A 22372-nucleotide genomic window follows, 5' to 3' on the forward strand; every position below is an offset into this window, starting at 1 on the left:
CGTGTTACGCATCACGTTTGAGCTTCAGCAAGAACCAATGAGGTTCATTCTCGTGTAACGCAGCACGTTTGAGCTTCAGCAAGAGCCAATGAGGTTCATTCTCGTGTTACGCAGCACGTTTGATCTTCAGCAAGAGCCAATGAGGTTCATTCTCGTGTTACGCAGCACGTTTGAGCTTCTGCAAGAGCCAATGAGGTTCATTCTCGTGTAACGCAGCACGTTTGAGCTTCTGCAAGAACCAATGAGGTTCATTCTCGTGTTACGCAGCACGTTTGAGCTTCTGCAAGAGCCAATGAGGTTCATTCTCGTGTTACGCAGCACGTTTAAGCTTCTGCAAGAGCCAATGAGGTTCATTCTCGTGTTACGCAGCACGTTTGAGCTTCTGCAAGAACCAATGAGGTTCATTCTCGTGTTACGCATCACGTTTGAGCTTCTGCAAGAGCCAATGAGGTTAATTCTCGTGTAACGCAGCACGTTTGAGCTTCTGCAAGAGCCAATGAGGTTCATTCTCGTGTAACGCATCACGTTTGAGCTTCTGCAAGAACCAATGAGGTTCATTCTCGTGTTACGCATCACGTTTGAGCTTCTGCAAGAGCCAATGAGGTTCATTCTCGTGTTACGCATCACGTTTGAGCTTCTGCAAGAGCCAATGAGGTTCATTCTCGTGTAACGCATCACGTTTGAACTTCTGCAAGAGCCAATGAGGTTCATTCTCGTGTTACGCATCACGTTTGAGCTTCTGCAAGAGCCAATGAGGTTCATTCTCGTGTAACGCAGCACGTTTGAGCTTCAGCAAGAGCCAATGAGGTTCATTCTCGTGTAACGCATCACGTTTGAGCTTCTGCAAGAACCAATGAGGTTCATTCTCGTGTTACGCATCACGTTTGAGCTTCTGCAAGAGCCAATGAGGTTCATTCTCGTGTTACGCATCACGTTTGAGCTTCTGCAAGAGCCAATGAGGTTCATTCTCGTGTAACGCATCACGTTTGAACTTCTGCAAGAGCCAATGAGGTTCATTCTCGTGTTACGCATCACGTTTGAGCTTCTGCAAGAGCCAATGAGGTTCATTCTCGTGTTACGCAGCACGTTTGAGCTTCTGCAAGAACCAATGAGGTTCATTCTCGTGTTACGCATCACGTTTGAGCTTCTGCAAGAGCCAATGAGGTTCATTCTCGTGTTACGCAGCACGTTTGAGCTTCTGCAAGAGCCAATGAGGTTAATTCTCGTGTAACGCAGCACGTTTGAGCTTCTGCAAGAGCCAATGAGGTTCATTCTCGTGTAACGCATCACGTTTGAGCTTCTGCAAGAACCAATGAGGTTCATTCTCGTGTTACGCAGCACGTTTGAGCTTCTGCAAGAACCAATGAGGTTAATTCTCGTGTAACGCAGCACGTTTGAGCTTCTGCAAGAGCCAATGAGGTTCATTCTCGTGTTACGCAGCACGTTTGAGCTTCTGCAAGAGCCAATGAGGTTCATTCTCGTGTTACGCAGCACGTTTGAGCTTCTGCAAGAGCCAATGAGGTTCATTCTCGTGTAACGCATCACGTTTGAGCTTCTGCAAGAGCCAATGAGGTTCATTCTCGTGTTACGCAGCACGTTTGAGCTTCTGCAAGAACCAATGAGGTTCATTCTCGTGTTACGCAGCACGTTTGAGCTTCTGCAAGAGCCAATGAGGTTCATTCTCGTGTTACGCAGCACGTTTGAGCTTCTGCAAGAGCCAATGAGGTTCATTCTCGTGTTACGCAGCACGTTTGAGCTTCTGCAAGAACCAATGAGGTTCATTCTCGTGTTACGCATCACGTTTGAGCTTCTGCAAGAGCCAATGAGGTTCATTCTCGTGTAACGCAGCACGTTTGAGCTTCTGCAAGAACCAATGAGGTTCATTCTCGTGTTACGCATCACGTTTGAGCTTCTGCAAGAACCAATGAGGTTCATTCTCGTGTAACGCAGCACGTTTGAGCTTCTGCAAGAACCAATGAGGTTCATTCTCGTGTTACGCATCACGTTTGAGCTTCTGCAAGAACCAATGAGGTTCATTCTCGTGTTACGCATCACGTTTGAGCTTCTGCAAGAACCAATGAGGTTCATTCTCGTGTTACGCATCACGTTTGAGCTTCTGCAAGAACCAATGAGGTTCATTCTCGTGTTACGCATCACGTTTGAGCTTCTGCAAGAACCAATGAGGTTCATTCTCGTGTTACGCATCACGTTTGAGCTTCTGCAAGAACCAATGAGGTTCATTCTCGTGTAACGCAGCACGTTTGAGCTTCAGCAAGAACCAATGAGGTTCATTCTCGTGTAACGCAGCACGTTTGAGCTTCTGCAAGAACCAATGAGGTTCATTCTCGTGTAACGCAGCACGTTTGAGCTTCTGCAAGAACCAATGAGGTTCATTCTCGTGTAACGCAGCACGTTTGAGCTTCTGCAAGAACCAATGAGGTTCATTCTCGTGTTACGCAGCACGTTTGAGCTTCTGCAAGAACCAATGAGGTTCATTCTCGTGTAACGCAGCACGTTTGAGCTTCTGCAAGAGCCAATGAGGTTCATTCTCGTGTAACGCATCACGTTTGAGCTTCTGCAAGAACCAATGAGGTTCATTCTCGTGTTACGCATCACGTTTGAGCTTCTGCAAGAGCCAATGAGGTTCATTCTCGTGTTACGCAGCACGTTTGAGCTTCAGCAAGAACCAATGAGGTTCATTCTCATGTAACGCAGCACGTTTGAGCTTCAGCAAGAACCAATGAGGTTCATTCTCATGTAACGCAGCACGTTTGATTAAAAATGCGTTCATCATGTACAGGCATCAAGTCTCTTAAAAAAATATGGACTTTACCACTCAATTCATTTGGGTTAGTTTTACAATCAGTTCATTAACTTTTTGAAGAGTCAAAGTGGTAGTTGCATAGCTGTTAAAGGGACAGAAATCTCTTAGCAAGATTTACGGGGTTGGAAAAACATGAGGGTGAGTAAATGATGACAGAATTTACATTTTTGGGTGAACTAACCCTTTAATGTAGAAATGTCCAGGTGGAGATCATAAGTCTCATGAAAAGTCTGAAATATTTGAGGAAATGATCTTTAGTAGTAAGACAACATTTTCTTTATTTTGTAAAAATATGTAGTGAAGCAATTGTTTCAATGTCATGTGGTGCAACTCTCCAAAAACTTGCATAAGTGACATAATTAAAAATGTTTTGTCTTAAAATGTTTTCGAAAAATGTATATATATAATACACATTCATAGTATAAAGAATTGTATTACTTTTTTCTTGATGTTACAACACATTTAAAGTCAGTAAATGCTTTTCTTAAATTGTTTTTTGAAACTTGAATTCATTTTTTAAAAAAACCTGACATTTCAAACTAAATTTGAATAGATTTGTCCTTCTTTATTATTGTCTTCGACTACCTTATTTGTCCCTGAAATATTTTTTTATATGAAATTAAGTAATTTTTCCACATTTCAAAATGACATGTCATTGTCTAATTAACTTCAACACTGCATAAATATTTCTGTCCAAATGGAAGGTTTTTGTTTCCTATTCTGAGGGCTTAAATTACTCCGACCATTCGTAAGTTTTCTTTTGTCCTGGTAAATTGGCACCTCAGGGATAGTATAATAGTGCCTCTATCTCTCCTCGGCAGGGTCAGTTCCCAGTATCTCGCCTGTGAATGATTCCACAGCGCTGTCCTCTGCGTCTCAGAAGCTGTATGGTGACACAAAGAGAGTGACTTTCGTGACGTATCGCCCCAGCAGCACGTTTCTTTCCATTTCGCTCATCTGGATGTCGACCTCTAGCGTGGCGGGACCCTGGACGGGCTTCACCAGCACCAGCTGCCCCGTCTGCCTGCCGGCGCGCTGGACGCTGAAGTGCTGAACTCCCGGCTTCCCCAGCAGGCCGAAGCGCAGCGCGTCGCCTAGGACACGGGCCGCAGACAGGCGGAAGAGCACGGTGGGCGCCGACATGTTGGACACCACCGCCATGAAGTGGAAGTTAATGGAGACCGGGGCCTGCAGACAGGAGGCGTCTCCTTGGACACACGGGTTACGGTCACAACGCCTGGGTGGAGGAGGAAGAGAAACCAGAGAGAGGCGGTGGGAACCCAGACCAAACTATAACATCAAATTATGTCTCGGAAATGTACACAGAGCAGTAAATCCAGAAATTAAGATTTGGAGCAAATTATACCTTAGGGAAAAACTGTTCTTGCAAACAATGTGTGCAATAGCGGCCCTTGCAACAATGCGAAGAACGCGTTTCCCATCTGTTGCTTTATAAACCAATATACCAACCAAACCCTTTAGCTGCGCCAAGTCGATTTTCAGATCTGTCAGTATGAACTGGAATTGCGCTAGCATAGCTAAAAGAGTTTGAGTTTACATATTTGTTGTAATTTGGTCTTAATGCAGCTTTCGGATGAATAGTTTGATATGAGTTTGTTATGGTGACTTCTGTAATCTGGCGTAGGATCCTACAGTTCACCCTGAGATCAGTGCTAGCTGAGTGACGCCGGCGTGCTGGACTTACAGCGGTGAGGTTTTGATGTATGTGGCGTTGTGGAAGCGAGGACAGTCCACCGGCTCACAGCGATGACCTCCGTATGTGTTCACACACACCTGCTCGCTGCTGCAGTTATGCCTCGCCCTCACACACTCGTCAATGTCTACACAAAGCACATGATAAAAACAACTTTATTTAAAAGGTTCCTTTTATCTACTATGAAAATATTAGACTTCAGTTTTCCCATTTTTAAGTTGGTTGACTCATATCTTGGTCAATCTAGCTTTGTTCTAAATCCTGGTGCGCCGTTTACCAAGGCAGCATTTTAAGGCACAGTCTCAGGATGACGTTCACCTTCCTTTGGGCAAAATCTACGGCCACATTGTATTCCCAGCATGCCCTGTAAAGCCCTCAGCGGCTGCGTTCAAGTCCACTTTTTTATGCCCTTTCCTCAGTCTCGTTCACTCCGATGTACGTCATTGCTTGCGTTGCATGAGCGCCCACTACTGGCAGAACCCTTGCCATGTGTTTCAATTGAACAGTCTCAGCCCTTGATCACTTGTGGGTAAATTAAGTGCGAGTTGCTGTTATGGCGTCACAGCACTGTGGTCTATGGGTCTTTGGTCAAAATCGAGGGGTCGGGGGTCAGTCCAAATAAACTTCCCTCGCCCACTCGACGAAGTTGAAAGCACTTCAAAATGGTGGCGGGGATCCAGCCGGAAGGTTCACAAGTGCATGTCTAAAAGTGGAGTTAAACACAGTGAAAGAAACCCATCCAAGATAGCAGACGTGTGAGAAAATCCTATAGTTTAATCAAAAAGCGTTGATTAAATATAATCATTCAATATAATAAAAAAATACTGTTGCCTTATTTAATTTATTTTCTCCATAAAGATTTCTTTAAAAAACTTTCAGATGAATGACATTACAAACTTTTTTGAAGCAGAAAAAAAAGCCTTGAATGAAAATGCAGAGAAAATATAAAACTACTGCAATTTTATGTAACTTTGTTTAAAGCAGCACTAAGTAGGAATTCAGTTTTTGTCAAACAGTGACCCCTAGAGTCGCTGTGGAGCACTTGTACTGTCGTGAATAGCACTCACGCAGAGATGGCTCGCACTCAAGGCCGGATCCCCTCCCCCTGTACACCGGTACCTGTTCAGTGGGATGGACGCTGTAACGAGTGGAAATAAGGTGTGGCCCCTTTAAGAGCTGCGCGCGCCCTGTTTAACTGTCGGCAGTCTGTATTGTATGTGCGCCTCGAACACCACATGTATACGGCGCCGGGTTATTTCTGTTTGATGCTCATTTTATCAGAATTTTATCAGATCTGTTTTTTGCCGTAGAGCAATTCGTTACCTCGCGAGACCTGATATCACACGATACTAACACTGAGGCCGGCGGCCCAAAGTTGCAAGGGTGGTTTTGCGGCTCACAGGCACCAGGGGGGTGCGAGACGACCACCATTCAACACGAAATCAGTAATATAAACATTACAATGACTCCAAAGCTGTTCGGTTAAGGTAAAAAAATTACTTAGTTCACCTTTAAAAACAGTATTTTTTTTTCTATTTTTATCACTTTTTCTTAATGTAGATAAACACAAGCATTTTGCAAGTTTATGGAGACTATTATTTTGCCATGATTTGCTCTTCCATGTTAACGGCGTCTTCTCTGATTGGTGGATCTCTCTCCAGGATTATGGGTACTGTAGTTCTCCACAGGGAATCTGGCATATACATTATTTTTGTTTCTTCTGAAAGCATTCTCTACGGAGACAACGAATGGGGTTTCACCTACTGTTGTGAATCCCCAGAACTGATGTTGATGTAGAGCGTTAAGAATCACTCCATCACTAATGAGGAACGTTGTATTTCGGAGGCTGCGCATCTGTGAGCAGCACACTAGATAATGTCGTCAGTGTAAGATGATTATACAGAAGCAGATATGAACGCACCATGGCAGCTCCTGCTATCGCGGCCCAGGCGGTATCCGGCGGGACACTGGCACCGGAAACTTCCAGCTGTATTCACACAGGTGTGCAGACACAGACGGCCAGGTGGAGTTAGGCGGAAGAGCTCGCATTCGTCAATGTCTGAAACACACACACACACACACACACACACAGCGCTGCTTTAGGTCAGACGTCGCTGCTGTCAGTTCAGTCCTAACACGACTGCTGTGGCATTTGCTTCTGAAAACTGTTCAGAAATGAAACTCATTAATCATACATCAAACCTACCATGCTGTATTCATTAATTTCGGTTCGGTTTCATTTCATACATGATCACACTGAATAATTTAGCATTTTAAAAATACATTTAATTGACCATTGGCTGACATGCTCTTTTATCACTGGCATTGAGAGCCAGTAACAACACTGATGAATTACTGGAATAAGCTGATTTTCATGGTTAGGACAGGTATTATAGGAGCAAAAATGATAGTATAAAAATCTAATTCATATGCCTACAATTATAGTTGATTAGTTTATAAATTGAAGAACACAATTATTTGGTAGACTAACAAGCACCGGTCCAAGCAGAATATATATACTGTGTAAAAATATATACCGTTGTAATCAAAACTATTCAACCCCCATTGCAAATCAGGTTTATTGGCAAAATTTACAGACTTTCAGCTGTTTGCAATGAACAAATCAAACAAAAGTAATTAAAATAGCTCAACATAATGAATCTTTCAAGGGGTTTCCCCAAATTCAACTGAAAACGCAACTTTTAAAGTCCTCTTGTGGTGACAATCAAGTTTTTAATGTTGTTTATATCTGCAACATGACATCATGACTTTGCGTAAACATACACGCCACTTTCAATTCAAGTGGCGTGTTATCTATACGCATTTTGAGCTATCCGCGTGTATGTCCACGCCGAAATCTTTTGCGTGTATGTCTACGCCATTAAACGTCCGAGTGATTCCGCGTGTATGTGTACGCCGTTAAATGTCCGAGCGAAATGAAGCAAAATCTATATTCTACATCTGTGGAGCGATATTTCTTTTCCTAGGATGGTAGGAGAAGACTCATAAATGGTATTAACCCCAGTGACGGGTAGGTTTAGGGACGGGGTTGGGGTAGGTCATATATTTATATGTACATAATACAGTAATATAACGTTAAGTCAAAGGCGTTGATAAACACGCTGAAAAGCGATTATGCGAGTGTTTTCTCCTTAAAACTGCAGTGAACCAAAGATGAGTTTTAAGGGATAAAATGATTGACTACAGGACGACTAATGACTTCTGCAGTCTCAAAATTATTCAACCTCTTCATGGCAAGCATCTTTAGTACTTAGTATAACACCCTTTTGCTGTTGTGGATTTCCTGATACTTCAGTGAATCCATCTTGCTTTCCACACGCTGCAGGTTTCATTACAGCGTATGCTTCATTCTTCTTCCCCCAGACACACCGCTGATCCAGACACACCGCTGATCTTGTGCTTTTGGGTCAGTAGTGGCGTACGTGTTTGAGTATATGCGTTTAGTACGGGCCTTACTGTGCAGCGGAGACCTCAGCGCCTGTGGCCACCAGTCTCGCTGCAGGGCTTCTGTAGGCACTCGAGGAAACTTCTCGGAAATCTGGTTGCAGCCGTTGATAGCTTCCTTTTTCTGCCCCATCCAGGTAGTGTAACCACTGTTCCTTTAACTTTGAACTTGCTAACTTTGCTTCCTACTTGTTTCTATGATAGATGATATCTTCTCTTAAAGCAACACTAAGTAGGATTTTTTACCTAAATCCAAAATTGTTTCAGTAGTTCATCAAGTCGTGACATGGTGAAATGCACTTATGCCACCGCTTTGCGGTCCTTTATCTGGTATATTCACGCTATGTGAGATTGCCAGATCGGGTCGCGTTTCTGTAGTTCTAATGAGGGCTATTCCGCTTCCAACCTGTAGGGCGACCGCAGAGGAAAAGTTCCTTGGTGTTGCTTTAACTTTTTGGACTATTCTTTTGACTTAGCCATATTTCTAACATGCAGTCAAACGTGACACCCAACAAACATCGCCAGTTCAGATATTTCATGTGTTCAAGCTCAAGCACACCTGGTGCAACTAATGAAGCCCTTGATTAATGAGACAAGACCTGTTTTGCAGATTTGTGCTGTTGTGATGGACTCTATTCAGGGGGTTGAATAATTTTCAGACTGCAGAAGTCATTAAAAGTAGCATTTTCACTTGAATTTGGGGAAAGCACTTGAAACATTTGTTGTGTTGAGCTATTTCAATTACTTTTGTTTGATTTGTCCATCGCAAACAGGTGAAAGTCTCTACATTTCGCCAATAAACCTGTTTTGCAATGAATCATTTTGATAACAACTCTGTGAGTGTGAGTGTGTGTGACCTGTGCACAGCGTGGTGTTGTGGCTGGAGATGCTGAACCCCGGCTCGCAGCTGCAGTGACTGGAGTCCAGGAACTGGATGCAGCGCGACGGCCTCACAGACGCTGATAGAGCAGCGGATACAGCGGCGTCTACAGGGCTGTCCACAACTGAGACCACACAAACACAACACGCTTATACACTGACCTTTGACCTTATACACTTCAGTCAGGGTAGACACCACAGTTAACATGACAGCAAGGTCTTGATGGAAGTATAGTCCATTCAGTGTGTCATACTGCCGTATATCTGGGTGAAACACGTCAAATATGGCTTCGCTTTGAGAGAAACAGCAGAACACTGCACTGAGCTTCATTCATTAAACCAATGTGTGACTGTTTAAGAAAGTTGTTAAAAGGATTTACACACATTATCCGGCTTGTGTTTCATGAAGAGGTAAAAAGTGTTGCTTTGAATTGAAGCAGGTTTTATAAACGATTTACACAAAAAATGCTCAGCTTGTGTTTAATGTTTTAAATGTGCACATGCAAAAGATTTTATAAATAATTTATTCATGACACAAAAGAGGAAGGAATGCCTGTGTAAAGCATTAATTGTTGTTAAACTGAATGTAATAATTTATGCAAGAGGTTTTACAAAGGATTTACACTAATTTGTTTGGCTGGTGTTTCACAAATAAGGCATAAACTGTTACACTGAATTGAATGCAAACATTCATGCAAAAGATTTAATGAATAATTTATCTTGTGTTTCATGAATACATTTCATGAGTACATTGTTACACTTGACAATTAATGCCAAAGGCTTTATGAAGGAATTACAGAGATTTTGTTGCTCATGTTTTATAAACGAGGCATTTATTCTTGCAATCAATTCGATGTTTTTGCTAAACGTTTTACAAATAATTTACACTATTTTGCTCAGCTGCTGCTTCATAAATTAAGTGTATGTTTCAATAATTTATTGTTATAAATTATTTTTGGCTTGAATTTCATGAATAAGCCATAAATTGGTACATTATGCAACAATTGAAACTAGGTTTTTCAGATTTGTTCTGCTTGTTACACTGAATTGACACCAAGCAAGAGGTGCACAAACGACTTACACTGAACATTCGTTCAACTTATATTTCTGAACTCTAGACCAAGGCTTTTCATTCTCTCAGATGCCACAGATATGATATATGATATGAAATATGACCAATATGATATGATTATATTATATGATATATAATTACCTGTATTACTGTGGAAACTTAATATTTAAAAATGTAAATGTAAAATATTTAGTTTCATTTCTACTCAGTGCAGTGCTGAACTATTATATAGTAAAGTTAGAAATGTATTTTATTCATTTATTTACTTTTAATCAAATAAGTTTAATTTAAGTCAAATTTAATTTATTTAGCAAGCAATTTTTTTTTATTTTAATCAGTTCATTCATTTATTTAGTTACTTAGTTTAATATTTTAATATTTATGTTTGTTTATTTTCTTAACATTTAGTTATTTACTTTTGTCCAATTTATTTATTTTATTTAGTTACATGAAACTGTATTTAATTGTAATCATTTTGTAATAATTTTAATAAAATGTTTTGATTTATTTAGTTATTTCTATTTTTAGATAAAATGTTTTTATTTATTTTAGTTCTCTATTTATTTATTGTTTTCAAATGTTTTTATTTATTTAAAATTGTTTATTTAATCATTTTAATCAATTTATTTTAAGCTAACATATTAATTCATTATTTATTTATTTACAATTTGAATGTAAATGTATTTGTTGTCTGATCTATGTTTGTGTTTTGCTTCAGTTGGACTGAATTAGTTTTGCACTGTTCTCAGTGTTTTCTTTCTTCATGCTCATCTGTTGCCATGGTTTTAGATTTGCCCTCATGTGTCTCACCTGTGTCTTGTTAATTGCCTCTTTAGTCCCAGTGTTTCTGTGTGAGTATATATATATATGTGTGTGTATATATTTATACATACATATATACATATACCATAACATTTCATTTATTTAAATCAAGTTTCATTTTAGTTTTGCCCTATTTGTTTATTTAATTTATTTAAAGAAATTAAATTTTTATCTAATCAAATGTTGTACATGCAGTTATTTAAATAAAATTATATTTATTTTAATAATATTTTATTCATTTTAATCAAATGGTTTTTCTTTAAAATTTTATTCATTTTAAACAATTTATTTTAATCTAACATCATTTCTTTATGTACAATTTTATTTTATTACCAATTATTTTTACACTTCTTTTCCATGGACTCTGAGGGTCTCTGGAGCCCTGTTTGAAAACCCCTGGTCTAGACATTCATGTGTCAAACACAGGCTACATACTAAATACTGATGTCAGAGTGGAGTGTGAGTGTAAATGACAGGTAAAGTGTGTGTGCAGTAGTCATACCCCTGCAGGACGGCTTTGCTCCGCTCCAGCTCCGGGACTCCAGGCAGACTCTAGTCTCCGGCCCCGTCCGCTCAAAGCCAGGGCTGCACACGAAGTGGACCTCATGTCCCGACTCAAACACACTCCCGAGGACCCGGCCGTTAGCCAGCGGTTCAGGAGGAGGGCAGGCCGAGACTGGGAATGAGACGAGCAGTTCCTAAAACCTGTACTTCAACACTGACATGCTGTAAAGGACAGTGATCTGTGTTGGGCCGTGGCGCTGCTGACCTGTGCTGCTGTGTTTGACTGTGCTGTTCTGCAACAGGCCCAGTTTCTTGCGGAGGCTCCGCAGACTCTGTAGAAAGGATGTCTCGTGGGCCGAGAGGAGCTTCTGCACCTGCCGAATAGCGTTCAGCACCTCCGGTCCACTCCGACAGGCCTGAGCAATCAAACACAGAAACACACAAGCAACACCATCTCACGCCACCTGTCACAACATATGAGGAACAGCTAATCATTCACATAATTATGTAGACGGTTTTATTAGACTTTTTATATTTTAAGACAAATATTATAAGATAAATGCTAAAATATATACATACATATACAGTATATATATAAACTCACCTAAAGGATTATTAGGAACACCTGTTCAATTTCTCATTAATGCAATTATCTAATCAACCAATCACATGGCAGTTGCTTCAATGCATTTAGGGGTGTGGTCCTGGTCAAGACAATCTCCTGAACTCCAAACTGAATGTCAGAATGGGAAAGAAAGGTGATTTAAGCAATTTTGAGCGTGGCATGGTTGTTGGTGCCAGACGGGCCGGTCTGAGTATTTCACAATCTGCTCAGTTACTGGGATTTTCACGCACAACCATTTCTAGGGTTTACAAAGAATGGTGTGAAAAGGGAAAAACATCCAGTATGCGGCAGTCCTGTGGGCGAAAATGCCTTGTTGATGCTAGAGGTCAGAGGAGAATGGGCAGACTGATTCAAGCTGATAGAAGAGCAACTTTGACTGAAATAACCACTCGTTACAACCGAGGTATGCAGCAAAGCATTTGTGAAGCCACAACACACACAACCTTGAGGCGGATGGGCTACAACAGCAGAAGACTCCACCGGGTACCACTCATCTCCACTACAAATAGGAAAAAGAGGCTACAATTTGCAAGAGCTCACCAAAATTGGACAGTTGAAGACTGGAAAAATGTTGCCTGGTCTGATGAGTCTCGATTTCTGTTGAGATATTCAGATGGTAGAGTCAGAATTTGGCATAAACAGAATAAGAACATGGATCCATCATGCCTTGTTACCACTGTGCAGGCTGGTGGTGGTGGTGTAATGGTGTGGGGGATGTTTTCTTGGCACACTTTAGGCCCCTTAGTGCCAATTGGGCATTGTTTAAATGCCACGGCCTACCTGAGCATGGTTTCTGACCATGTCCATCCCTTTATGGCCACCATGTACCCGTCCTCTGATGGCTACTTCCAGCAGGATAATGCACCATGTCACAAAGCTCGAATCATTTCAAATTGGTTTCTTGAACATGACAATGAGTTCACTGTACTAAAATGGCCCCCACAGTCACCAGATCTCAACCCAATAGAGCATCTTTGGGATGTGGTGGAACGGGAGCTTCGTGCCCTGGATGTGCATCCCACAAATCTCCATCAACTGCAAGATGCTATCCTATCAATATGGGCCAACATTTCTAAAGAATGCTTTCAGCACCTTGTTGAATCAATGCCACGTAGAATTAAGGCAGTTCTGAAGGCGAAAGGGGGTCAAACACAGTATTAGTATGGTGTTCCTAATAATCCTTTAGGTGAGTGTATATCCTAACATTGTCCGGGAAGCAGACACACTCTGTCAGTTTAAATCTAGACTGAAAACACATCTCTTTTACCTGGCATTCACATAGAACATTATATGTACATTTCTATTATTCAAATCAGTTAAATGATGATTAGGCTGCATAGATTAGGTCAGCCGGGACCGGGGACTCTTCCTACAACATCCGATGTACTCGTTACATCATAAGAAGAATGGCATCTACGCTAATATTAGTATTTCCATTTATTCCGATGTTTACTGAAGTCAGCCGGATCCGGGCCATATCCAGATCAGACGGGGAACCGTCTGACATGTCTGGACACGACCACGTCTGGTTCACGGTCGTGAACCGTCTGGACACGACCACAACGCATCTCTGAAGTGAAAAAAAACCATGAGAGAATGCAGGCTCAGTCGCTCAGTTCTCTGGCCAACGAACGAACAGTGTATGATTATGATTTAGGCAACATTAAAGGTCAGAAGTCAGATTGGATCAGAACATTCACAATATTTATCCAGTTCCATCTGGTTGGAGGTCGGAGTCATCACGCTGGTATGGAGACGAGTTTGTTGAGGCACGAGGCCTTCAGAGGGCTGATGATGACCTGAACCATTTTAGGACTATCCCAGAAAGCCCGACCCAGTTTTCCAGCCTGTCAAGAAGTATGTTATGATGGACAGTGTCAAATGCAGCACTGAGGTCGAGTAGTACCAGAATTGATGTTTTACCTGTATCACTATTTAACCGAATATTGTTTATCTTTATAAGCGCCGTCTCCCTTGCAAAGTTATTTAAAATAGATTAGGAAAGCCACCGCTACTGGTCACATCTATGGTTAGATTGATTTGTTTAGATCCAGTGAAGTCGTGTCCCACCACTTTTTCTGAGGATCGATATTGTCCCCCACCACTTTTTGAAATATTGAGGCACGGATGTACCTAATACAAATGAATAAAACATTTCCAGTTAACTAGCAGAGCATTCATTTAGTTCTCTTGTGGCTCGCGCACAGTCTTCACTCGGACGCGCTCTTCAATCTATCACCGTTGTGGAGATTCTATTCTTTCCGGTGAAATCACAAAATAAAATGCACACAAAGTGTCCCTGCTTGATATAGACTGTAACCACTGAAAAACCACTGGTTTTGATGAGAGAAAAAAAAACTATACGAGTGCGGATTAGAACCCGTAACTTCTGACACGCTTGGCAAAAGATCTACCTCTAGACTATTGAAGAACTCGAACAAAACCTGCGGATCGATGAATTTATGTACGGGTTGAGCTGAGAGGCTCCACAGTTTGACCAGCGGGCACCGGCCGCACACCAGGCCGCCGGATGGTGTTGCTAAGAACTTGTAATGTATAACTATTATCAGACCGGCCCTCGCGGCCTCGAAACACTACCGGGCCACCGGGAAAAGCCCAGAATCTCCCGATTGCCACACCGCCCCTGGTTATCATTGCAGGGACACGACACATATCACTGAGAGCTGTTATTAGTTGTTTTTGGTTCACCTAGAGCAGATGGAGGATAGTGTGGGCCCTGGCGTTGTGGCAGAGACCGAAGAGCTCTCACAGGAGGAGGGCGAGCTGGGCCCGCATGCTTTGGTGGTCGACCCCTTTTTGGTTGATATCTGGGGGCTTGCAGCAAAAGAGTGGGATTGTTTAGTTCCAGCATACACCAGTTCCTCCAATTTCTCGGAGAAGCACAGAAGTGGAGATGCTGGAGAGAGGAATAACATGTCTGGTGAGTGGGGCTGTTGCTCTGGTGTTACCAGAGGCTGTGATATGTTGTACTGGTTTCCCTGGCTGGTTTCCAGAAAATGGTCCTTGGGTGCTGAATCTTGGAGCAGTTCTAATCCGTCCGAGTCTGTCTGTGGTGAGCTCTGTGGGCAGGGCTCATTGTGTCCGTGAGCAGAAGTTGTTGTGGCTGCATGGTGTTATCATTGTCCTTGTGTGATATGTCAACCACATGTCCATTCAGGTGCTGAAGTGAAGTCCTGTGGTCATTTATACTCTGTCAAGGTGTGTGTGTGTGTGTGTGTGTGTGTGTGTGTGTGTGTGTGTGTGTGTGTGTGTGTGTGACATTCAGGTTGAGTAGATTGGCACACACTGCTGAAGGGTGATGGAGGGAGAAGTTAATGTTGTCCTTTAGCATTCTTGCACCAGGTTTGTTTGGGTGGAGGTTGCCTCTGACTACAGTGGTGCTGTATGGTGCAGTGGTGCTGTATGGTGCAGTGGTGCTGTATGGTGCAGTGGTGCTGTGTGGTGCATTGGTGCTGTGTAGTGCAGTGGAGCTGTATGGTGCAGTGGTGCTGTATGGTGCATTGGTGCTGTGTGGTGCAGTGGTGCTGTATGGTGCTGTGGTGCAGTGGTGCTGTGTGGTGCAGTGGTGTTGTGTGGTGTAATGGTGCTGTGTGGTGCATTGGTGCTGTGTGGTGCAGTGGTGCTGTGTGGTGCATTGGTCCTGTGTGGTGCATTGGTGCTGTGTGGTGCAGTGGTGCTGTGTGGTGCAGTGGTGCTGTGTGGTGCATTGGTGCTGTGTGGTGCAGTGGTGTTGTGTGGTGCAGTGGTGCTGTGTGGTGCAGTGGTGTTGTGTGGTGCAGTGGTGCTGTGTGGTGCAGTGGTGCTGTGTGGTGCATTGGTGTTGTGTGGTGCAGTGGTGCTGTGTGGTGCAGTGGTGCAGTGGTGCTGTGTGGTGCAGTGGTGCTGTATGGTGCACTGGTGCTGTGTGGTGCAGTGGTTCAGTGGTGCTCTATGGTGCAGTGGTGCTGTGTGGTGCAGTGGTGCTGTGTGGTGCATTGGTGTTGTGTGGTGCAGTGGTGCTGTGTGGTGCTGTGTGGTGCAGTGGTGCTGTGTGGTGCACTGGTGCTGTATGGTGCAGTGGTGCTGTGTGGTGCAGTGGTTCAGTGGTGCTCTATGGTGCAGTGGTGAAGTGGTGCTGTATGGTGCAGTGGTGCTGTCTGGTGCAGTGGTGCTGTGTGGTGCAGTCAGTGGTGCAGTGGTGCTGTGTGGTGCATTGTTGTTGTGTGGTGCAGTGGTGCTGTATGGTGCTGTGGTGCTGTGTGGTGCAGTGGTGCTGTATGGTGCACTGGTGCTGTGTGGTGCAGTGGTTCAGTGGTGCTCTATGGTGCAGTGGTGCTGTGTGGTGCAGTGGTGCAGTGGTGAAGTGGTGCTGTATGGTGCAGTGGTGCTGTGTGGTGCAGTGGTGTTGTGTGGTGTATTGGTGTTGTGTGGTGCAGTGGTGCTGTATGGTGCACTGGTGCTGTGTGGTGCAGTGGTGCTGTATGGTGCTGTGGTGCTGTGTGGTGCAGTGGTGCAGTGGTGCTGTGGTGCTGTGTGGCGCAGTGGTGCTGTGTGGTGCAGTGGTGCTGTGTGGTGCATTGGTGTTGTGTGGTGCAGTGGTGCTGTGTGGTGCAGTGGTGCTGTGTGGTGCAGTGGTGCTGTGTGGTGCAGTCGTGCAGTGGTGCTGTGGTGCTGTGTGGTCCAGTGGTGCTGTGTGGTGCAGTGGTGCTGTGTGGTGCACTGGTGCTGTGTGGTGCAGTGGTGCTGTGTGGTGCAGTGGTGCTGTGTGGTGCAGTGGTGCTGTATGGTGCAGTGGTGCTGTATGGTGCAGTGGTGCTGTATGGTGCAGTGGTGCTGTGTGGTGCAGTCGTGCAGTGGTGCTGTGGTGCTGTGTGGTCCAGTGGTGCTGTGTGGTGCAGTGGTGCTGTGTGGTGCACTGGTGCTGTGTGGTGCAGTGGTGCTGTGTGGTGCAGTGGTGCTGTGTGGTGCAGTGGTGCTGTATGGTGCAGTGGTGCTGTATGGTGCTGTGTGGTGCAGTGGTGCTGTATGGTGCAGTGGTGCTGTGTGGTGCAGTGGTGCTGTATGGTGCAGTGGTGGTGTATGGTGCTGTATGGTGCAGTGGTGCTGTATGGTGCAGTGGTGCTGTATGGTGCAGTGGTGCTGTGTGGTGCAGTGGTGCAGTGGTGCTGTATGGTGCAGTGATGCTGTATGGTGCAGTGGTGCTGTGTGGTGCAGTGGTGCTGTATGGTGCAGTGGTGCAGTGGTGCAGTGGTGCTGTATGGTGCAGTGATGCTGTATGGTGCAGTGGTGCTGTATGGTGCAGTGGTGCAGTGGTGCAGTGGTGCTGTGTGGTGCAGTGGTGCTGTATGGTGCAGTGGTGCTGTATGGTGCAGTGGTGCTGTATGGTGCAGTGGTGCAGTGGTGCTGTATGGTGCAGTGATGCTGTATGGTGCTGTGTAGTGCAGTGGTGCTGTATGGTGCAGTGGTGCTGTGTGGTGCAGTGTGGTGCAGTGGTGCTGTATGGTGCAGTGATGCTGTATGGTGCTGTGTAGTGCAGTGGTGCTGTATGGTGCAGTGGTGCTGTATGGTGCAGTGGTGCTGTGTGGTGCAGTGGTGCTGTATGGTGCAGTGGTGCAGTGGTGCAGTGGTGCTGTGTGGTGCAGTGGTGCTGTATGGTGCAGTGGTGCTGTATGGTGAAGTGGTGCTGTATGGTGCAGTGGTGCAGTGGTGCTGTATGGTGCAGTGATGCTGTATGGTGCTGTGTAGTGCAGTGGTGCTGTATGGTGCAGTGGTGCTGTATGGTGCAGTGGTGCTGTGTGGTGCAGTGGTGCTGTATGGTGCAGTGATGCTGTATGGTGCTGTGTGGTGAAGTGGTGCTGTATGGTGCAGTGGTGCTGTATGGTGCAGTGATGCTGTGTGGTGCAGTGGTGCTGTATGGTGCAGTGATGTTGTATGGTGCAGTGGTGCTGTATAGTGCAGTGGTGCTGTGTGGTGCAGTGGTGCTGTATGGTGCAGTGGTGCTGTGTGGTGCAGTGGTGCTGTATGGTGCAGAGGTGCTGTATGGTGCAGTGGTGCTGTATGGTGCAGTGGTGCTGTATGGTGCAGTGGTGCAGTGGTGCTGTATGGTGCAGTGGTGCAGTGGTGCTGTATGGTGCAGTGGTGCAGTGGTGCTGTATGGTGCAATGGTGCAGTGGTGCAGTGGTGCAGTGGTGCTGTGTGGTGCAATGGTGCAGTGGTGCTGTGTGGTGCAGTGGTGTTGTGTGGTGCAGTGGTGCTGTATGGTGCAGTGGTGCTGTGTGGTGCAGTGGTGCTGTTTGGTGCAGTGGTGCTGTGTAGTGCATTGGTGTTGTGTGGTGCAGTGGTGCTGTGTGGTGCAGTGGTGCTGTGTGGTGCAGTGGTGCTGTATGGTGCAGTGGTGCTGTATGGTGCAGTGGTGCTGTGTGGTGCAGTGGTGCAGTGGTGCTGTGGTGCTGTGTGGTGCAGTGGTGCTGTGTGGTGCACTGGTGCTGTGTGGTGCAGTGGTGCTGTGTGGTGCAGTGGTGCTGTGTGGTGCAGTGGTGCTGTATGGTGCAGTGGTGCTGTATGGTGCTGTATGGTGCAGTGGTGCTGTATGGTGGAGTGGTGCTAAATGGTGCAGTGGTGCTGTATGGTGCAGTGGTGCTGTGTGGTGCAGTGGTGCTGTATGGTGCAGTGGTGCAGTAGTGCAGTGGTGCTGTATGGTGCAGTGATGCTGTATGGTGCTGTGTGGTGCGGTGGTGCTGTATGGTGCAGTGGTGCTGTATGGTGCAGTGATGCTGTATGGTGCTGTGTGGTGAAGTGGTGCTGTATGGTGCAGTGGTGCTGTATGGTGCAGTGATGCTGTGTGGTGCAGTGGTGCTGTATGGTGCAGTGATGTTGTATGGTGCAGTGGTGCTGTATAGTGCAGTGGTGCAGTGTGGCTGTGTGGTGCAGTGGTGCTGTATGGTGCAGTGGTGCTGTGTGGTGCAGTGGTGCTGTATGGTGCAGAGGTGCTGTATGGTGCAGTGGTGCTGTATGGTGCAGTGGTGCAGTGGTGCTGTATGGTGCAGTGGTGCAGTGGTGCTGTATGGTGCAGTGGTGCAGTGGTGCTGTATGGTGCAATGGTGCAGTGGTGCAGTGGTGCAGTGGTGCTGTGTGGTGCAATGGTGCAGTGGTGCTGTGTGGTGCAGTGGTGTTGTGTGGTGCAGTGGTGCTGTATGGTGCAGTGGTGCAGTGGTGCTGTATGGTGCAATGGTGCAGTGGTGCAGTGGTGCTGTATGGTGCAATGGTGCAATGGTGCAGTGGTGCAGTGGTGCTGTATGGTGCAATGGTGCAGTGGTGCTGTGTGGTGCAGTAGTGCAGTGGTGCTGTGTGGTGCAGTGGTGTTGTGTGGTGCAGTGGTGCAATGGTGCTGTATGGTGCAGTGGTGCTGTATGGTGCAGTGGTGTTGTGTGGTGCAGTGGTGCAGTGGTGCTGTGTGGTGCAGTGGTGTTGTGTGGTGCAGTGGTGCAATGGTGCTATATGGTGCAGTGGTGCTGTATGGTGCAGTGGTGTTGTGTGGTGCAGTGGTGCTGTATGGTGCAGTGGTGCTGTATGGTGCTGTATGGTGCAGTGGTGCTGTATGGTGCAGTGGTGCTGTATGGTGCAGTGGTGCTGTATGGTGCAGTGGTGCTGTGTGGTGCAGTGGTGCTGTATGGTGCAGTGGTGCTGTATGGTGCAGTGGTGCTGTATGGTGCAGTGGTGCTGTGTGGTGCAGTGGTGCTGTATGGTGCAGTGGTGTTGTGTGGTGCAGTGGTGTTGTGTGGTGCAGTGGTGCTGTGTGGTGCAGTGGTGCTGTATGGTGCAGTGGTGCTGTATGGTGCAGTGGTGTTGTGTGGTGCAGTGGTGCTGTATGGTGCAGTGGTGCAGTGTGGTGCAGTGGTGCTGTGTGGTGCGATATGTTATGCCCTAAATTAATACATGATGATTAACTAACTATATTCTTCTATGTACATTTCTGAAATGCACTTTCTGTAAAGCTGCTTTGAAACAATATGTATTGTGAAAAGCGCTATACAAATAAATTTGAATTGAATTGAATTGGTGCAGTGGTGCTGTGTGGTGCAGTGGTGCAGTGGTGCAGTGGTGCTGTGTGGTGCAGTGGTGCTGTGTGGTGCAGTGGTGCTGTATGGTGCAGTGGTGCTGTGTGGTGCAGTGGTGCTGTATGGTGCAGTGGTGCTGTGTGGTGCAGTGGCGCTGTATGGTGCAGTGGTGCAGTGGTGCAGTGGTGCTGTGTGGTGCAGTGGTGCAGTGGTGCAGTGGTGCTGTGTGGTGCAGTGGTGCAGTGTGGTGCAGTGGTGCTGTATGGTGCAGTGGTGCAGTGGTGCTGTATGGTGCAGTGGTGCAGTGTGGTGCAGTGGTGCTGTGTGATGCAGTGGTGCAGTGGTGCTGTATGGTGCAGTGGTGCTGTATGGTGCAGTGGTGCTGTGTGGTGCAGTGGTGCAGTGGTGCAGTGGTGCTGTGTGGTGCAGTGGTGCAGTGTGGTGCAGTGGTGCAGTGGTGCTGTGTGGTAGAGTGGCCAGACGGAAGCCACTCCTCAGTAAAGGCACCTGGAGTTTGCCAAAAGGCACATGACAGCCGCACCTGAAGGACTCTCAGACCATGAGAACCAAAACGCTCTGGTCTGATGAAACAAAGATTGAGCTCTTTGGCCGGAATGGCGAGCGTAATGTGTGGAGGAAACCTGGCACCGCTCATCACCTGGCCAATACCGTCCCTACAGTGGAGCCTGGTGGGGGCAGCATCAGCTGTGGGGATGTTATTCAGCGGCAGGAACTGGCAGACTAGTCAGGATCGAGGGAAAGATAAATGTACAGAGACATCCTTGATGAAAACCTGCTCCAGAGCTCTGGACCTCAGATTGGGGTGACGGTTCATCTTCCAACAGGACCTGACCCTGAGCACACAGCCAAGATAACACAGGAGTGCCTACGGGACAACTCTGTGAATGTCCTTGAGTGGCCCAGCCAGAGCCCAGACTGGAACCCGATTGAACATCTCTGGAGAGATCTGGAAATGGCTGTGCACCGACGCTCCTCATCCAACCTGATGGAGCTTGAGAGGTTCTGCAAAGAGGAATGGCAGAAACTGCCCAAAAATAGGTGTGCCAAGCTTGTAGCATCATACTCAACAAGATTTTAGGTTTTGTTGGTGCCAAACATGCTTCAACAAAGTATTGAGCAAAGGCCGTTAATACTTATGTTTTTTATTTTTAATAAATTTGCAAAGATTTCAAACAAACTTATTTCACATTGTCAAAATGGGGTATTGTTTGTAGAATTTTGAGGAGAATAATTAATAATTCATTGAATCAATTTTGGAATAAGGCTGTAACATAACAAAATGTGGAAAAAGTTAAGCACTGTGAATACTTTCCGGATGCACTGTATATATATAGGCACAATATGTATGTGTTCATGTGCATTTAACAGAAGAATCCAGAGTCCGTTACAAACCAAGTTTAAGGCTATTCTGAGTTTAATTACCCTGTCATTTGGATTGTTCACTGCAAATCTGGTTAGTCTTGGACTAGATCTACTCTGTGTTTTGGGAAAATATAAGAGCCTGGTGTTAAAACCAAAGGCAAACACCACAGCGGTTTCACAGTGTGAAAAAAATATTTGCAGACTAAGCTGGAAGATGTTTTCACGTGAGAATCATGATGTTTAAGAAGAGAGCTTAACAGGAACTTTGTTATGATTACTAAACTCATTAATTATGCTATTGTTTAACATAGAACCGGAATAATATATTAAATGATGAAGTATTTTTATTAAAAGACTATCATATTTATATTCATTCTTATATTTATATTGATATTCATAATAAAATGTATAGTATTTAAATGTAAAATGTAAAAATATTATTATTAAAAACATTAAATGATGAAATATTATATAGGACAGATATATTATAATAGATTATTATTATTATTATTATTAATGAATATAAATACATTAAAGACAGTGAACATTGATATATTGATATTACAAGCCCAATAGAAAATCTCATGACAGCAAGTATAAATGATTTGTAAAAAGCTTTTTAAAGATCGTTTTCTGTTTCTGTTGGTTTTTAGACTATATTGTTTTAAAGTCACTTACTTGCCCCTGAGATGTGAAGAGTTGGCTTGTAAAAATGATCATGAAAAAAAATACCACCTTCATCCTTAAAACAAAAGTCCTCAAAATCCTGAGTGAATGTCAGAGAACTGGAGATTACTGTTGTAGAATAGATGCAGTGTGAGTCCTGACTGAACATCTATGCTGTCTTTGCTTGTTTTGAGAAGATGTTTTAACCCGCCCTTCAGATCAGAGCGCGCTCACATCTGGACGCGAACGCGCGTCTGAGAGAACTCAAACTCTGTCTTTGCGTGACGGCGTATGAAAGATATTGAATTTGATGTCGATTTAATATATTTTCCTTTGGATAAACATGGATATAGTATGTTAA

General features: G+C 44.9%; 1 protein-coding gene across 1 annotated transcript; it reads right to left on the bottom strand.

Moving 5' to 3' along the window:
- Positions 1-3446: 3446 nt before the first annotated feature.
- Positions 3447-22141, bottom strand: si:dkey-234i14.3 (fibulin-7-like). The gene is made up of 7 exons (XM_056248285.1): positions 22024-22141; positions 11546-11696; positions 11219-11452; positions 8861-9031; positions 6460-6597; positions 4530-4665; positions 3447-4061 (listed from the first exon to the last, which is right to left on the bottom strand). The coding sequence occupies exons 1-7, from the start codon at positions 22084-22086 to the stop codon at positions 3701-3703; spliced, it is 1254 nt and encodes a 417-aa protein (XP_056104260.1). The 5' UTR covers positions 22087-22141; the 3' UTR covers positions 3447-3700.
- Between the last annotated feature and the right edge of the window lie 231 nt (positions 22142-22372).

This window comes from Rhinichthys klamathensis, unplaced genomic scaffold (genome assembly GCF_029890125.1).
Source record: "Rhinichthys klamathensis goyatoka isolate OS25496 unplaced genomic scaffold, OSU_Roscu_1.1 h1tg000054l_1, whole genome shotgun sequence".
NCBI classification, from domain to species: Eukaryota; Metazoa; Chordata; class Actinopteri; order Cypriniformes; family Leuciscidae; genus Rhinichthys; species Rhinichthys klamathensis.

What these genes read in the sequence shown, in the direction of transcription:
- si:dkey-234i14.3 (XM_056248285.1), bottom strand. Translation starts at nt 22,086, where the DNA reads ATGAAGGTGGTATTTTTTTTCATGATCATTTTTACAAGCCAACTCTTC. An exon ending in AGTCAAACACAGCAGCACAG is followed by an intron (nt 11,453 to 11,545) that starts GTCAGCAGCGCC and finishes TCTCATTCCCAG; the next exon opens with TCTCGGCCTGCCCTCCTCCT. An exon ending in CAACACCACGCTGTGCACAG is followed by an intron (nt 6,598 to 8,860) that starts GTCACACACACT and finishes TGTGTGTTTCAG; the next exon opens with ACATTGACGAATGCGAGCTC.